The sequence below is a fragment of the Vulpes vulpes genome, chromosome 8 (genome assembly GCF_048418805.1).
Source record: "Vulpes vulpes isolate BD-2025 chromosome 8, VulVul3, whole genome shotgun sequence".
Taxonomy (NCBI): Eukaryota; Metazoa; Chordata; class Mammalia; order Carnivora; family Canidae; genus Vulpes; species Vulpes vulpes.
The window spans coordinates 91518778-91537560 of NC_132787.1; the positions used below are offsets into that span (position 1 = coordinate 91518778).

The window sequence follows — 18783 nt, forward strand, 5'->3', positions numbered from 1 at the left end:
TCTTTCTATCCCCTCCAGATCTCTTCAGATTCAGACTCATCTATCCAAGGTAGTAGCTATGCCTCTCCAAAATCTCAGCTTGTAAATTTATCATGCTAATAATGCTGATAAAGTCAACATTCACCTAAGTCTCTGTAAAAATGCTGATCATAATAGAACTTCTAAGCACTTCCCTCAAGATTGCTCTTAGTACATTTAATAATTTTTATTTGGGTATAAACTTGTCCTGTCATCTACAGCAATTAGCCTACCTTTCTCGCAAGAGAAAAATTTCATAAAATCTTAGTAAAATCAGACTTTAGATAACATTTTGCCAAAAATCAGAAAGTTCCAGAAGTTTTTTTTTTACTTCAATACGAGTCAAAATAAAGCAGAGTTCATTCTTCATTCATTCATTCATTCAGTAAGCCAACAAATATTTATGATTGAGTACCTATGATTATGCCAGGCAAATTTGTGCTGAGCCCAGAGAAGACAATGATGAACAAGACCAAAATGTGCCCTGTATTCACCAAGTATACAGCCCATTGTAAATAGATGGTAAGCACGAAAACAAGGAATAGTCACAAGTTGTGTTAAATACTGTGAAGGAAATAAGCAGCATATTTTGCAAGAGGGACACGGGTAGGAAGGGTTCCTAGTCAGAGCAGTCAGAGAAAGCTTCTCAAAGGAGAGAACACTCAGCTGAGTCTAAGAAGATGAGAAGACAGATAGGGAACATATGAGACACTATATTGAGTCAAAGAAACAAGACACTAAAGAGAACATGCTGTTGTAGATTCCACTTACATGAAGCTAAAAAACAAATTAATTTATGACAAAAAAGTCATAATAGTTTGATGAGAAACACTGAATAGGGGCCTTCTGAAGTGCCAGAAATAATTCTGTATCTTGATCTGGGTGGTAGTTATATGGGTATATACATATATAAAAATTCATTAAAAGACACTTAAGTTCTGTGCATTAATATGTAATTTATATCTAAAGAGAAATCAAAAATATATATGTGGCAGGGGCGCCTGGGTGGCTCAGATGGTTGAGAGTCTGTCTTCGGCTCAGGTCATGATCCCAGGATCCTGGGATCAAGCCCCACATCAGGCTCCTTGTTCAGTGGGGAGCCCGCTCTTCCCTCTCCCACTCCCCCTGCTTGTACTCTCTCTCTGTCAAATAAATAAATTAAATCTTTAAAATATATATATACATATATGTGTATGGCAGTATGCATGTGTATGGTGTGCATAGGTGTTGCAGGGAGGGTAGTACATGCCAAGATAACTTCCAAGCAAAGACAACAAAATACCTTCCAAGCAAAGGCCACAAAGCTAGAAATACTTGACATACTGAAGGAAGGCTAATGCAGCTATAGCTTAGTGAACACAGAAAAATGACAGGAAATGAAATGGAGGCATGGACCTATACCACCCAGCAAGACCACAGTGAGCCAGATTTTATTCTAAGCCCAATGCACACGCTGATTTATATTTTAAAGGATTGTACTGACTACAAAAAAAAAAAAAAAAAAAAAAAAGAACTGGATGGAGACCAAAGTGCAGAGACCAGTTACAAGACTCAAAGTACATCAGGCAGAGAAGATTATGGGTTAGACTATAGGTTAGGATTAGCAGTACAGTTACTTTTAAATTACTTCCAAAGACGCTCTAAAGCATATGTTTTGGAGAAGGACATTAAAAATGTGACATTCCCCTTAATTTAAGAAGGAAACTGACTCTGATGAAATGAAATTATGAAACTGCCTCCTTGGACATAGAAGTATTTCCTTTACAAAAGTACTATATTTCAAATCCCTTCTCAGTACTGATAAGAAAAATGATACAAACTGATGCCCCTGGCACTAAATACAGAGCTTTGGACAAATTATTAATTACTCTAAGGCCACTGTCCCAAGTAATGCTCCACTATCTACACTCAGCAACAGATTTCCCCTACTTGGTCTTTCTTCTACACAATATAAAATAGGATTCTTACTGTTAAATGATTTTTAATATAAGGCCTGTCTTTACCCATCTGAAATATAAGCTTTATACTTTTTTTTTTTAAGATTTATTTATTCGAAAGAGAAAAAATACAAGTAGGAGGAGGTGCAGAGAGAGGGGGAATCCTCAGACTCCCTGGGGAGCAAGGAGCCTGAAAAGGGGGCGGGGGGGGGGGGGGAGGGGGGGGGCGTGGTTACCGATAACCTGATCCCACAACTCTGAGATCATAACCTGAACCAAAATCAAGAGTTAGTTGCTCAACCAACTGAGCCACCCAGACACTCTTAAACTTTATACTCATAAAACACATTTAGTTAAGTATAGTAACCCATTAAATGTGACTCAATACAAGCTATTAGTAGTTCATAAACTGCACTTATTGTTAATCAATTCAGATGCAAACTCAAAATGATATTTCTAATTTTAAAAAACTATTTCCAAAATTCTTGAGTTCGAAATTATCCATGTTTTTAGGACTAAAAAGCAAGATATCCATAAAGAACCAATTTTAGTTCACAACTGGGTTTGCTATATGAAATTGTAGTTTTTATATGTTGCTCACAGTAACTTTTCAGACATCCCTAAAATGAAACACACACATTACCAACCTCTCTTAAAACAGAAGAAAGAGTCATCTCTCTCGTTGACAATACTGAGGTCAGACCCTTGTTGACAGGACTCATGGCTCAATTATGTTTAGGTGTTTAAAGTCCTTTACAGGGGTAAAATCCATTTTGGCCAACATATACTCCATCTAGAACAGAGTTCTTTAGCAATGGCATCCCAATCCTCCCGGCTAGTCACTTAAGCACAAAACATAAAACAAGGAATCTCAATTACTTAAAAAACTGTTATTCACTCAACAAATATCAAGGCAATCAAAAGAGTGGCCTTTCACATACAAATGTGGGACTCACTGAACACTGGGATATAAAGAAACTTAAAGAGAATGGAGAAAACTTCCCAACCTGATCTTCTGTTTCTGGTACACAGCAGCCTGAGCTCAACAAACATATTTCAATGTTTGCACATATGAATGAATAAATGCATGATCTACTTTGCATGTTTGTTTAAGTAGCAGTAGAGTTAAGGTATCAGAGTTGAGAAGAAATGTTACTCCCCTCACCAAATCTATTTTCCCCTACGAACTAGTCCACAGCAACTTCAACTTCACAGGACGAAATTCTTCTTACTCTTCCCCTATTAAAATATGTTTAGGGACATCTGGGTGGCTCAGCAGTTGAGCATCTGCCTTTAGCTCAGGACGGGATCCTGGGATCTGGGATTGAGTCCCACATCGGGCTCCTTGCAGGGAGCCTGCTTCTCCCTCTGCCTGTGTCTCTGCCTCTCTCTCTGTGTCTCTCATGAATAAATAAATAAAATCTTTTAAAAATATATGTTTAGATTTGTATGTTTTACAGTTTCCACCAGATAATTACAGCTGTTCTCTTGATATTGTAAAATAGATTATTCCTACCTATATCACAAATGATGAGACTATAAAATTCAAGGATTACAACAGCAAATAAACAGGAAGGTCTGAACTCTAAATCCTTTCTGATTCACTCTGGAACACGTCTATGAAATTGATCACTTTGTCTGAAACCAGACTACTGTTTCTTGGTTCAAATACAATAATGATAATGATCCACTTAGACCCAATTTACTGAAATCTAAAATATACTTTTTGTCTTCCAACTTATGGCAGACACTTCCAGTTTATGGCAGACACACAATTTATTTACTTTATTACACAATAAAGTAATCCCCAGTGAGTGGAGCCCCTGTATAAGCAATCTCCTCCCTCTGATGGTTCATTCCCCTCCCTTGAGGGCAGACCCTGTGATTAGCTATAGCAAAGATGACAGATGTCACTGCCTTAATTAGGATACATTATATGACAAAAGTGATGGGATATCACTTTCATGATACATTTCTTTACGTAAGTCTTCATCTTAGCAATCTGGAGGAGTCTCCTGCTGATCTTTAAGAAGAAGCAAACAGCAATAATGTGAACTGCCTCTGGTGATGGCCATGTGGCAGGGAAAAGTCGGAAAGCCCTAGTAGCTAAAACCCTCAGCCATACAACTGGGAAGAACTGAATGCTGCCAACAACCACACAAGCCTGGACGAGGACCCTAACCTGCAGATGAGAGCACAGCCCAGCTGACATCTTAACTGCAGCCTGGTGAGACCCCAAACAGAGAGAGGAGCTGGCTAACCAATGCCCAGACTCCTAACTCATAGAAACTGTGAGATAATAAATGTGTTGTTTTATGCCACCAAGTCTGTGATAATTTGTTACCCAGAGTTAGGAAACTAGTGCACAACTCTGAAAGCACTACATCATCTTTTCTACTAAGAGATATCTTAAGGCTCCTACGCACAAAAATAAGACTACCCGATGCATGAGAGCCAACACATTATGGTAATATAGTTTCTTACTCCTTTACATCCATTTCTTGGTTTCATTAATACTGCTCTTCAGATTGCAATGTAATTGAATATTTCTTCAGTGAAATGGTTCTCAAACTGTACTCACCAAACTGAATCCATATTCTTGGGACTCTGCCCCAGACATACAGAATCAGACACTCTTTAGTAGGAGTATAACCCAGCAATCTCTTTCAACAGACCCTCCTGGTAAGTCTGAAGCACACTCAGGTTTGAGGACCACTTCTCTGATGAAAGCAAACATGAACAGCACTCTCACAACTCCTCAGCTGAAGGATAAACCACACCATTAGTTTAGTGGCCAACATCTATCCCTCCTTATGGTAACTTCAAATACTGCATTGCAAGCAAGAGACAAGGTATAATAAAATCCAGCAAATACTAAATTTACTAAATACAAGGCATTATGCTAGAAACAATCTATGATATAAAAACACCAAACCTAAAGTGGAAAAAAAAAAAAAAAAGGAGGGGTTCAATTAATCCTGGGACAAAAATTTTAAATTTCTTAAAATACTTTTTATCAATACAAGACTTTAAGAACTATACTCACAGAGAACATAACTCTGTAGACAATGAGATCTCCTTTCAGTCAATATTATCACTTACATCTACTAACAAGTCAGAAGGAAGATGGTGACAGAAGATTAGAGAAGCTAGGGCAGTAAGAACAAGCAAGTCATGATGTCAAACAGGTTTGCTTGCTAAACTTAATCTACAATAAATTCTAACGAGATGAGAGGACAAAAGGAGAGGTCCTTAAGTGAAGAAAATTTGAAATCTTTGCAGGGAAATATGGATATCAGACACATGATAAATACATGGAAGGTACTGCAGATTCTTAAATAGGAAAGTGGTATTTGAGACAATTTACTTATTCTGCCTGTTGTACTATTATATATGATTAAACAGAAGAAGAAATCTGAAGTCAAAGTCTCTCTGTGGGACCCAAGCTAGATACAGACCTCTGTTACTCTTTCTATCTCTCTGTTGTCACCCTTAACTTGCTCTCTTAAAATACACTTTCTCTTGGTATAACTTCCTGGAGTGTAGGTACACATGTGTTATATGTTGGCCAATACTCACAAACAGGGAGGCACAAATGTCAAGTATTATTTCTTACTTAGCACTAATATACCACTATGTGCCAGGCATTTTACAAATATTAACTCATTCAATTTTGATAATGATCCTATGAGGCAGATACTATCCCATTTCACAGATGAGGAAATCTGTTTAGAGATGACACTAAGTTATTCAAGATCAAAACTCTAATACATGGTTTCTTTTGAACTTAAAGTTTCAAAGCTAATAATTTAATCAAAAAACTTTCATCTCAATTAAAGCTACCCAGTATATAAAAGGTTCTTAATACACAACAAAATGTAAGACTAGTAAATACAGTAATTTACTTGCCTTCGCCAATGATTTTAAAATGAGGGAAAAGATGGGATCCCTGGGTGGCGCAGCGGTTTGGCGCCTGCCTTTGGCCCAGGGCGCGATCCTGGAGACTCGGGATCGAATCCCACGTCAGGCTCCCGGTGCATGGAGCCTGCTTCTCCCTCTACCTATGTCTCTGCCTCTCTCTCTCTCTCTCTCTCTCACTGTGTGCCTATCATAAATAAAAATAAAAATAAAATAAAATAAAATAAAAATAAAAATTAAAAAAAAATGAGGGAAAAGAGAACAAAAATAGTTCATTTTCACTGTATGTTTTCCCCACCTGCAAACGTTAGACACAAACCAATTAAGCATCCACTGAAGGCCTTATTTTATTGTTTCTATTTCTGGTACAAAACATCCAGTAAGTACAAGGCAGAGTTTATCTTTCATTCTTAGATTTGAGAGGAAGCCTGGCATGAAGAAAATGGGATCCTAACCCAGACTGCCTAGGTTCAATCTCAGCTTTGGGACCTTGAGGAAGTTAAATTCTCTGTGCCTCGGTAAATTAACAGTACCTCTACTTCACAAGGCATTTGTGAATACTAAATGAGATAATATATGTAAAAGCACTTAAAGCAATGCCTGGCACATAGTAAATGCTATATGAACATTTGCTATCATCATCATCATCATTATTATTATTATTATTATTCAGTATTTACAATGATATTGCTCTTGTCATTTCAACTTTCCTTCACTGGGCTCACTAGGCTCAGCCTGGTACCTCACATACCTGTCACGTCCTTATGTCTAATTTACCATGGTCTTCCTGGTCTCTGTGCCTGGGTTCCCCCATCAGTCTCTGTAACATCTTCTCCAACTCTCCCTTATGCACTGGGCAAATTCTTATTCTGTAAAATTCTTCACATTTAAGTATTATAGGAGTTAGAAAAACAGGCCATCCTCAGTGAACTGATGTTTCAGAAGATAGTAAAAGAACCAAGTCAAGATGTTTCTTCCAAATAGCACCTAAAAATGTGGTGACATTCTGAAATCTACCACTTAATCTCATTCTCTCTCATACTGCAGAAGTTCCCCAGCCATCCTTCTTTCACTCCTGAAAAACTCTTGTCTCTGCCAACTGCAAAAATAATTCTTTCCATGAGACATTTATAAATCTACATCTACAGCCACTAAAGAGATTACTTTAAAAAAATCCTTAAAAATAATAATAAAAGGGGTGCCCAGCTGGCTTAGTTGGTAAAGCATGTGACTCTTGATCTTGGGCTTGTGAGTTTGAGCCCCACATTGGGTGTAGAGATTACTTAAAAATAAAATCCTGAAAAAAAAAAATAAGGTCACTATAATGTTTTTCAAGTCTTATGAATGTATTGACAGGTGGGAAAGGGCAGCTCCCCCAATCTATTCAAGGAGACCGAGCACAACTAAAGATATGTCTGAATTAACTGTAACATATCTAGGTAATGCTGTAATTAATATGGTATACTGTAGCTGGCCTGCAATCATAGGCAGCCCAGGTGGCTCAGCAGTTTAGTGCTGCCTTCAGCCCAGGGCATGATCCTGGAGACCAGGGATCAAGTCCCGCGTTGGGCTCCCTGCATGGAGCCTGCTTCTCCCTCTGCCTGTGTCTCTGCACCTCTCTCTCTCTCTCTCTCTCTCTCATGAATAAATAAAGAAAAAAGAAAAAAAAAGATTAAGAATTTCTCGTGTCTAATCTGGCTCAGAAGAAAAGGGTTCTAAGTTTTGAAATCATTAAAGAAATGGAATTATCCTCTAATGGAGGATAATTCATCCACAGGTGATATTTCTTTGGAGCATGAAGTTTGCTTCAATTCTCAGTCCACAATCCACATCTTCACACGCTCTATCCAAAAGAAGTGCCCTGTACAAAAGATTACTGTTATCCTGTCAGATTCAGCATCATTTATCATTTCAATTATAATTGTGCTTCTATCCTATAAGGGTCAATCTCTCATGAGTTTGTTTACTCATCAGATAAGAGTTAATAATTCCTCCTCTCGGGCTACCAAGAGGGTTAAGTCTTAGACCAAAAAAATGTCAGTTACTATTGTTACCAAGGGTACCTTTCCAGGGTTAATGCTTCACAAAACCCCGACCTCAGTGACTACCGCCTCTATCCACCCAGTCATCTTACCAGAACCTGAGTCATCCCAGACTCCTCCCCAGCAACACCTCCAGGTTCTCAGTCACCATGTTCTGTCAATTTTTAATCTTAAATCAAGGATCACAAACAAATGTCCATAGGGGCTGGGAGGATAAACTAAACAAAGCAGACCTGCATGAAGCATATGGGGTGGAAGGAAAATGGCAAACTGGAGAGCAAATACCTTTTTTAAAGAGGGCAAGCACTATTTAGCTTTGGGGGAGTCTTGTCGAGAGGAAATTCAGGGCCAATGCTGTCCACTATTCTGGTTTTTCAAACAAATCCAGAAATTTGGATTTTTATGGGGAAGGTGCTAATTTTTTAAACAAAGTATGGTGTGGGCCGAATTAAACATATCTGCTGGCCAAATTCAGTGGGTAGGTTTACCAGTTTTGACTTCTATCTTAGAATCCCCACTCCCTTTCTATCCCTGCTACTTAGATTCAGGCCACTCCCATTTCTTACCTAGGTTTATCCAGAAGGATTCTAAAAGGTCCCCAGATCACACCACTCATTTATTTTCTACAAGCTGCCAGGGCAAACTTCCTAAAATTAAATCTGATCCTGTTTAAAATCAAACAGTTCTCCCAAATCTACAGCATTACCATGTGCCTAAGTTATTTATGTAGACAAGAGTAATCTACACAATCTGAATCTCTCAAAGTGAGACTAGGAATCTGCTATTTAAACACTTTCCCAGGTGATTCTGATAGTCCTTGGGCCACAGAAACACTGATCCACAGGGTAAAATATAAAAGTCCTTTCCATCAAAGCATTCCCTCTTGACAGGGTCCCACCTCCCTCCTCAGCCTCATGTCCAGCCCCTCCACCATTACACCTAAACATGTACCTTCTTATGGTTCCCAGAAAAAACTATTGGGCCTCCACTCCTTATGCATTCCACTGCTCTCTGGCTCTGTAAAGCCTTTTCTCCCTCTTTGGTAATGTGGGGCCTACTCAGCTTCATTTTTCTAGATTGAGCTCTGCCTTTCCCTCCATCCCCTCTCGGATGCCTTTCTCAGCTTTAACCCTCACTCCCTGGAGCTGCCTCCTTATTTCCCATAGCACCTGGCACTTACCTAACTGTATTTTGTAGACCCAGTGCTATGCCTGACACAGAGTAGACCCTCAATAAATGCTTACTGAATAAACAGAATCAAACTGTATGAACCAGTAAGGGTGAAGCCAGACTCTTTGGCATTATCATCAAGATGCACAGTCTCTCTTTATAACCTGTTAACTGCAATACTAAAAAATGTATCACAGTTCCTATAATCAGGTTGTTGTTGACATGCAACAACAGAATAATAGCAGAAACCAATTCATCATAAAATTACATTCTTGGGGCGCCTGGATGGCTCAGTCAGTTAAGTGTCTGCCTTCAGCTCAGGTCATGATCTTGGGGTCCTGGGATTGACCCCACATTGGGCTCTCTGCTCAGCAGGAAGCCTGCTTCTCCCTCTCCCCTCTTTCCCCCCTGCGTGTGCTCTCTCTCTCTCAAATAAATAAAATCTTTTTAAATAAATAAACAAAATTATATTCTTGAAACCAAGCAACATTACTTCAAAAAATACTTACCTCCTCTCTGAAGCAAAATGATACAATTTAAAACTAGCTGTTACACTATCAACTAAACTATGCCTCCCCTATGTCAGATTAGGTAAATCACAATACAAGTTTCACCCTTAGACAAGTGGGAAAATCCTTCAACTGTAAAGACTTGTCCAAAGAAAGGGCAGGTAAGAGAGGAGGGATGATAAGCCTCTCAAAGGTAAAATACCTCAATATAATTGTCTAAACGTACATTAATAAGCAACAGAAAAAATGGTAGTTAAACCCCAGACATTGTCACATTCAAAATACAAAAGTATCCTTCCAACTGATATCCAGGAGATGCACAGCTCCTTTTTACCATACTTCCAAAATGGTTTATATTCTTTTACACTCTCATTCCTTCAATAAATATTTGTTGAGCACCCGTTCTATTCATGTGCTAGCCTGGTCATGTTGAACAGGACAGCTACAGGCCCTACCCTCATAATCTAACAGAGAAGGCAGACTCTCAACTAATTCTTCATCTGCTTAAAAAAATTGTGGTAACAAATGGGAAACACAAGTGTTAAGGCAGCACATAACATACAATCCATCTCATGCTTTCTTCTGCACTGAAAAGCAATCATCTTCGTTTCTTACTACAGAAATCTAATTACCACCCACATGTGCACCCCTCTCAGCAGTTATTCTGAATAACTGCCAGGTTTCCAACTGTAGCTCTCAGATGTACCTCTAGGGAGACAAAGAAATTAAACTAATTCAAAGTAATTTTTCCACCAGCAGCTTTTATTGTATCAAATTTTCTCACATCTCTTTGCTCTAATATACAGGGTCACATCAGGGAATAAAAAACTCTTGACTGTTTTGAGTCTTTACCCATTTATGGGATGATCTTTCTTCAAAAGCTGTTTTAATTCAATAAGCATTTATAAAGCACTTCCTGTTGAAGACCACACAATGGGAATGTGTGATCTTTAGGAAGAAAGGGTCTCTAGGTACAATTCACATTCCAGTAAAACTGACCACAGAGGTTTTTCTTTTGGACACCTTTGGATTCATACTTTTAATATGAACACAATACTAAGAACCCTCTACTTGAAGAAGTTTAGGTTATAATTTGTGGCCCTCCTTTTTAAAAATCAACAAACTACATTTTAGTGAACATTGGACGCTTGCTAAACTGACCTTTGTTTTCCAGGATGATAGAAAATCTGTTGTCAGACACAGGAAGTGAGTCAGATAACGGAAGAGGGTAAAAAATAGGAATAGAAAAGCACACTAAAATTTCCTGTAATTTAGGATACCTATCTGGTTAGAAATACAAATTTAGGGAACACTGCTTTATAAGAAAAATTAGATTCCATATTACAGACACTGCTGCAAGTGAAACAGCTATTCTATTGGTACTTGGACCCAGAAAGCCAGATCCTGGGAAGGAAAAAAAATTTATATGTCAATATTTACAGTGCAGAAGAGATAATGAGAAAGGGGTAGAGCTGAAGGCAAAATAGGACATATCTGGGTTAATAACCTTCTTTAATGAAGTTGTGAAGCTCTAGCCAGGGCTACTAAGAAGGCTCTGGGACTTCTTTCCACTTAAATTTTAAGACGTGTCAGCACCTCAGGTCAAAATTGTATGACACCATATTGCTTGAAAGCATATGAATGTCCTATATGACTTGCTGAAGTCCTTTACAGTTTTTCCAATTCCAGTTAGGCAAAATCCATTATGATTTTTTTCAGCTATGCATTCATTCTACATATGTTTATTGGGTTCCTAGTATGCACAGTGGTACTGTGGTCAGGCCATGGTGGTCAAGTCTAACCACTTGGGTTTACATTCTTTTTTTCTTTTTTTTTTTTTTTTTTTTTTGGTATTACATTCTAACAGGGAGACACACTAACAAATTCCATAAAGGAGCAGAGGGTACTCTGACAGCATGCTTAAGGGGAGAGGAGAGCTTAGAGAATGCTTCTGAGGAAATAAAATTTAAGTGAAGACATGAATATTAATATAAACGGGAAGGGAAGCTACATTCCTGGCAGACTAAACAACATGACTTAAAAATGTGAAAAAAGAGGGCAGTCCGGGTGACTCAGTGGTTTAGCGCCGCCTTCAGGCCAGGGCCTGCCTGATCCTGGATACCTGGGATCGAGTCCCTCATCAGGCTCTCTGCATGGAGCCTGCTTCTCCCTTTGCCTGTGTCTCTGCCTCTGCCTCTTTTTCTCTCTCTCTCCCTCTCTCTCTCTGTGTTCCTCATAAATAATAAATAAATAAATAAATAAATAAATAAATAAATAAATAAGAAAAGGGAGTGGTGGGGGAGGAGATGGCTACTAATTCTGGCAGAGGTAGACAGTGAGGAGCATGACATGAAGCTGAAGACAGGCAAGGACCATATCATTCAGAGCAGTGTAGATCATGTTATGGATTTTTGGACTTCATTCCAAGAGCAATGGAAAGACAGTGGTGGGTTCTAAGCAAAGGAGTAATATGACTAGATGCAATTTTTTAAAAAAGATTTATTTATTTATTTATGATAGACACAGAGAGAGAGAGAGAGAGAGAGAGAGGCAGAGACACAGGCGGAGGGAGAAGCAGGCTCCACACCGGGACCCCAATGCGGGACTCGATTCCAGGACTCCAGGATCGCGCCCTGGGCCAAAGGCAGGCGCCAAACCGCTGAGCCACCCAGAGATCCCTTTTAAAGATCATTATGAAACAGACAGAAAAGACTGTAAGGGCAAAAGTAAATGTGGGCAAGCAACAAAATAAAGTAGTAATAGATTATAACCCAAAGTATAAAATAAATATTGGTGAATCCACTGTGGTATAAATAAATGGTTGGATAAATATACAATGGGAAGAAAAGACAAATCTCCCATGCATAATTCCCAACAAATTATGTCAATAATCTCCCCTCAAGGAGGTGGAACTTAAGTTGGAACTACCAAGTGAGGGCTCATAGCAACTTGTTTCCAAAGGGAGTAATTTTACAGGGAGAAACCTAACAAACCCTACTTCAGCCAGGTGATCAAAGTCAACATCAACAGTGATAAGTCATGCTGATAGCATGTACTCTCCATATGATGTAATGAGAATGGCACTTCATCTCCGTGCTCTTCCTCCCCAAATCCCATAACCCTTGCCTCATTATGCAAAAAACAGACAAATCCCAACTGACAGTCATTCTACAAAATACATAACCAGAACTCCTCAAAACTATCAAGGCAATCAAAAAAGAAGGGAAGTTGATAAATCGTCACAGCCAAGAGGAGCTTAAGGAGACAACTAAATAAAATGTGATATCCTGGATGAGATCCCAGAACAGAAAAAGGGTATTAGGTGAAAACTTAGGAAATGTAAGTAAAGTATGGACCTCAGTTAATAATGTGTAAATATTGGTTCATTAATCGTGACAAAGGTATCATACTAATGTAAGATGTTAATAATAATAGGGAGAACCGGGTATGAGACATAAGGGAGCTCTACTATCTTCATGATTTTTCTGCAAATGTATTCTAAAAGGGTTCTAAAGGAAAAAGATTACCTAAAGTGTATGTGGGAAGAGTGATAATAGAATCACTCTTCTTCTAGCTAGGCTAACAATGATAGAAGGTACAGAACCCAGTGATTCACTGCCTGGTGGGTGAGGTAGAGGAATCAAGAGCGAAAGTGACAGTTAGCGAAGATGAAAGGTTACAGCCCAGACTTCGGGCTTGGAAAACTGGATGGACAGTGGAGTCATTCACTGTTAAGGGAGGAGGGGAGGAAAACCAGATGTGGAGGAAAGTTAACAGCCAGCATTTACTGGAGGCCCATTCGGTGTCAGGCCCCTCACAAATCCCTGTAATCATTTTGCACGACAGAGACTATTACTTGGCCCCACGCCACGCAAAGAAATTAGACTTTGGTATCAGGTTTCTACGTACTCCACAGCCCGCACTCCTACTACACAGTCCCTTCTGTGCACAGTTACTTCAACTGGCAGCCCCAGCGCCACAAGCCACTGCTGAGGAAGCCTCCTTCCTGGGAGTAGAAGTGGAGTGCATCAGCAGAATGGCCTCAGGAGTTACTCCCCCTCCCCGGGCCTCCTCTGCCAAAAACCATCTCTATCTGAGTTGTAGGCAAGAGGCAGGTGGAGGCTTCGTTAAAATGAAGGCAATTAAGACACCACGAGGGGGACCGCATCAGCTAACATTATAATAGCAATAATAATAATAAAGTAAAGAAGCACAGGGAATTCTCCGGTTCCACTCTCGTCGAGCGGTCTCCTACGGAAAAGGCGATCCCCCGGGAGAGTACCGAGTGTAGGCGGCGGGCCTAGGATGCTCCCACGCACCCTGACCCCAAAGCCCGAGGTCTCGGCAGGACCCCCGGACAAACGCCCGCCAGCCCGCTCGGAGCCACGCGGCACAAGGTGACACGGACCGCGCCTGCCCCTCAGCCGCCCTGGGAGAGGCCGGGAAGAGGAGGGAGAGGGGCGTCCGCGGGGCCCCGCGCTACCTTGTACTTATCAAAGCCGGCCAGCTGCTCCGGGCTCACGTATTCGTAACCAGCCATGACGACCCGAACACCGAGCGCCCACTCGGCAGCGACTCTCCGCGACGAGGTGCGGAAACACGAGCACCACACTAGCTGGGCGAGGATGGGAGGACTCGGCTGGCAAAGGAGCTAGTAGAGCCGCGCTCCTCCCACCGCGCACGCGTAGCCACCTCAGGCCACTTCCGCCGCCTCCCCAGGGCGCAAGCGCAGCCTCCACCTCTCCCCGCCCCCCGAGGGAGGGTCGCCAGCCTGCTCACGCGGTCCATCCCCTCACGCCGTCGCTGTCCAATCAGCGTGGATCAGACAACACTAAGTCCCGCCTCCCAGATTTTCTCGTCGCTTCATTCGCTAGCGTCAAAATTGGTGAGCTGAAGTAAGGACTGAGTAGAGGCTAAAGGTCAATTTCCCAGGAGGCCTTGCTCCTCCCTGCCGCGAGAGGCGGGAGGTTTTGTGTGTGGTTCCCGTGTGGAGATTTCGGGCTAACGTTGAGGGTAGGCTGGTTTCCTACGAACCAGTTCAGGAGTACGTCAGGGAAGAGAGCTTAGTTCCCGCAAGCTGTGACGTAAAAGCCCGGAGAAGGAATGCGTGCCTGGCTCGCTGCAAGCTCCTGGCACGGTGCGCTGCGCGCGGTAGGTGCTCAGGACTCGTGATGAGAGGTCGAGAAGCCGGTGGGGCACGTCGGTGGCAGGCTCTTTGCAGTTTAAAGGGCCGTGAAAGGGCGCGGGAGACGTCCCTCAGGCCTCTCCACTCAGTCAAACTGCAGTTGCTAATGTCTCCCACCAGATAGAAGCACTGGTCTCCGCGTCCCTAGGGGTCTTTAAGTGCGTTTGCAGGAAGCGTGTGCACCTAACTGGAGCCGGTTGTAGAATGAACACTAGATCAACGGCTCGAGTGTATCCATCCGATAGTAAAATGTAGCCTTAGAGTTTCTACCACTTTTTTTTGAGCGCCTTCTTTGCGGGAAACCTTACATAGGTTTTCACCAACCCCCAAAACAATACTATGAAGTGGCAGGCACTTTTCCCCACTTCGCAGATTAGGAAATCAAAATTCGGATGACCTGACCTGCCCAGGATCAGACCATTCGTTACACAGCTCGGAAGTGGTCTACCCAACCCGAAGTGAGATTCTTGGTACCGGAAACCACTAAGGGGGTCTCTCAATCTCTGGGTCTCTAAACAAGGGTGATTATTTTGAGATCTCTTAGGTTCCTTATACTCATTCATTAAACAGTTAATTAATAGGCGCTCAGTTAATTAATAGGCATATTATTATTTCCGCGTGTGTCTTACCTTCTAAAGTATGAGATGCTTGTGAGGTAATAGATACAAAGCCTCTGTCATCGGACCTGGTACATGGCAGAGGATCAATAAGCTTGAGTGACTGTTTCCCCTCACTTGTCCTAAGAAGAGAATTTGTATCTTGTACATCCTAACATCCCCCATGTCCTTGCAGATAATACATGGTTAATACATTTTGTTGAATGAATGAGCAAAGATCTCTTTGATGTGCTGTGCACCATCTGCTTTGAGGACATTAGAAATGTGAATCTCCCTTTAGGAGGGAAATTGGCTCTAATGAAAGGAAAACTATGAAACCACCTCCTTGAACATAAAAGTATTTCCTTTATGCATGTACTGTATTTAAATCCTTTCTGTGTATAGATAAGAAAACTGAATTTGCACTAAATAAGACTTTTGGACAATGTACTCATTATCTTACTCGTGCTGCACATAAATGTCCCTTTGCATTCAAGAAAATTTTTACGGGTGCCTGGGTGGCTCAGAGGTTGAGGGGTCCGTCTGCCTTTGGCTCATGTTGTGGTCCCAGGGTCTCAGGATCAAGTCCCAAATTGGGCTCCCTGCAGAGAGCCTGCTTCTCCCTCTGCCTGTGTCTCTGCCTCTCTCTGTTGTGTGTCTCTCATGAATGAATAAATAAAATCTTAAAAAAAAAAAAAAAGATTTTTACGTACTGATGCTCAAAAGTGGGGTACAAGAAGAGATGCTGCAGGTGGCTTGTGACCAGTGTCATGGCAGTTTCTGCATTCAGCATAGACACCCTCTGGATCACAGCTGCAAGCATGGGAGCTGCTCCATTAGCGCAACCTCGTGAGAAGAGAAGCTAGCTCTGACGTGCTGGCTGACATACAGTGAACTCACATTCAGTGGAACTGCCTGACCCCCACATTGGGGATAGGGAAACTAAGCATTATACTGAACTAAGTTGTTGAGGTGAAGTGTTTGTTGAAGGAGTTTGGATGAATATAATCTAAATTAAAACTGGATTCTAAATTAAAAAAAAAAAAAGCTACCTTCCAAGGAATATGCTACAGATTTCATCCACTGTGTATTTCTTCTAATCAATATGAAGATTTCTTAAATCTTCATATCAAATTACTTCTTAAAGATATGTTTATTTATTTAGAAAGAGTAGGAGGAGGGGCAGAGGGAGAGAGAGTATCTCAAGCAGACTCCCCACTCAGCGCAGATCCAATGGGAGTACCAACTGAACCACCCAGGTATGCCTCAAATGATTTTTGATATAAGACCTGTGGGGGGGATCCCTGGGTGGCGCAGCGGTTTGGTGCCTGCCTTTGGCCCAGGGCGCGATCCTGGAGACCCGGGATCGAATCCCACGTCGGGCTCCCGGTGCATGGAGCCTGCTTCTCCCTCTGCCTGTGTCTCTGCCTCTCTCTATCTCTCTGTGACTATCATAAATAAATAAAAATTAAAAAAAAAAAAAAAGACCTGTGGGGGATAGAAAAAAAAAAAAACCAACCTGTGTTTACCTATCCCTTGTCTGCCTCCTCACTCACTGAAGTTTATCTCTTCTACATGTTATACACTAATCACACTTTCTGCCTTCCAGAATGATCATCATAGAAAATATTTGTAGTAGGGATCCCTGGGTGGCGCAGCGGTTTGGCGCCTGCCTTTGGCCCAGGGCGCGATCCTGGAGACCCGGGATCGAATCCCACGTCGGGCTCCCGGTGCATGGAGCCTGCTTCTCCCTCTGCCTGTGTCTCTGCCTCTCTCTCTATCTCTCTGTGACTATCGTAAATAAATAAAAATTAAAAAAAAAAAAAAGAAAAAAAGAAAATATTTGTAGTAGAAGCAATGTTATCACCTTCGTAATATAACCTGGGGGGGAAAAAGTGTTTTCACTCCTGACATTTCTGTTTTATTTAGTCCTAAGTAAGAGGCTGTCAGATAAATAGAGATATCTAGAAATTGGAAGTTAAAGATTAATATAGTTTAAAAACTCCAATATAAGTTATTAAAGCGGTAAAAAATGGTCAGGGTTTCCCGAGGATGCTTATAAAACAGCGATGATTTGGTTTCCATTTTAAAATAACAGTAATGCCTTAATACTAATCAATTCTATGATTCACAAAAGAATTCAGCATCTTACTAGATCATCTTACTAGATCATAATAATTTTATTTATTTGAGAGTTTGAGAGAAAAAAAGCATGAGCAGAGGGAAAGGGAGAAGCAGACTCCACACTAAGCAGGAAATCTGATGCAGGGCTCAATCCCAGGACCCTGGGATCATTACCTGAGCCAAAGGCAGGCACTTAACCAACTGAGCCACTCAGGCACACCTCACTAGATCATCTTAACAAGCCTGAGCAATGGGCCTAATTGTACAGAACAGAATAACAGAAGGAATATATGTCTCGCCCAAGGCACCCAGTATGTGGTAAAACTGGAATAAGAACACAGATCATCAAACTTCCATAATTTCTCCACTACACCTTGCTTCTACAAGTTACCATGGTAAGATCCTTAAAAGGGGAAATTCCCAAGTCAAGGCTAGAGATGATTGGAGGGGGGTGGACACTAGGAAAGAACTGAACAACCTCATTAAGTTGCTTATTTTTTCCTAAAAATGGAATTCCCTTGCTAGAGTAAACCTTCTCAAGTTAGGTTTTGTCTGCCTGGGCTTTGCTGTATTTTACATATTTCAAACATAATCCTACTAGGTAACAATGTGTAGAAATTCTATTTGAGTGAGTCATCAATCCAATTCTTGATTACAGGGGCACCTGGATGGCTCAGTTGGTGAGCATCTCCCTTGGCTCAGGTCAATATCCTAGAGTCCGGGGATCGAGTCTAGTATCAGGCTCCCTGTGGGAAATCTGCTTCTGCCCCTGCCTCTCTCTCTCTGACTCTCATGAATAAATAAATAAAGTCTTTTAAAAAAAAATTCTTGATCACAGAAGTCTGTGCAACATACTGGGATTCAGCATAAGCTAATGCTGCTTTGTACCTCCTACCTCCCTTGTCAGTAGAGGAGGGTAGCATCTCTGCTATTCTGGGACTTGTCACCCCACCAGCCTCCCAAAGGTTTTCTGGCCATTTTTGTTCCCTTAATCTTTGAACACAAACTCAGTTGTGTCCGTAGTCATGCAAAACCCAGAGAGAATTAGTGTAAAGGTTCAGAAAGAACCAGGAGCCTAGTATGATAAGAGTAAAATGACAGGTCTAGTAATTTATTTAGACTCTGCATACATAACCATTCTTGTTTTGGAGATGAGTGATTATTTCTCTTTAATAGCCATTATTCACGAACATGACTGTTATACATAAAAAGATAAATATTTTTAAAAACTGATCTCAGACAGGGGTGCCTGGCTGGCTCAGTGACGGAGCATGCAGCTCTTGA

General features: G+C 41.1%; 1 protein-coding gene across 1 annotated transcript in view; it reads right to left on the reverse strand.

The window, feature by feature from the left end:
- The window catches only part of SELENOI (selenoprotein I), a 40609-nt gene extending 26261 nt beyond the window's left edge, over window positions 1–14348 (reverse strand). The window contains exon 1 of the mRNA XM_025984024.2: window positions 14078–14348. Coding sequence (XP_025839809.1) covers window positions 14078–14134 — 57 coding nt within the window. The 5' untranslated portion in view covers window positions 14135–14348. The remainder of the gene's footprint in view (window positions 1–14077) is intronic.
- Between the last annotated feature and the right edge of the window lie 4435 nt (window positions 14349–18783).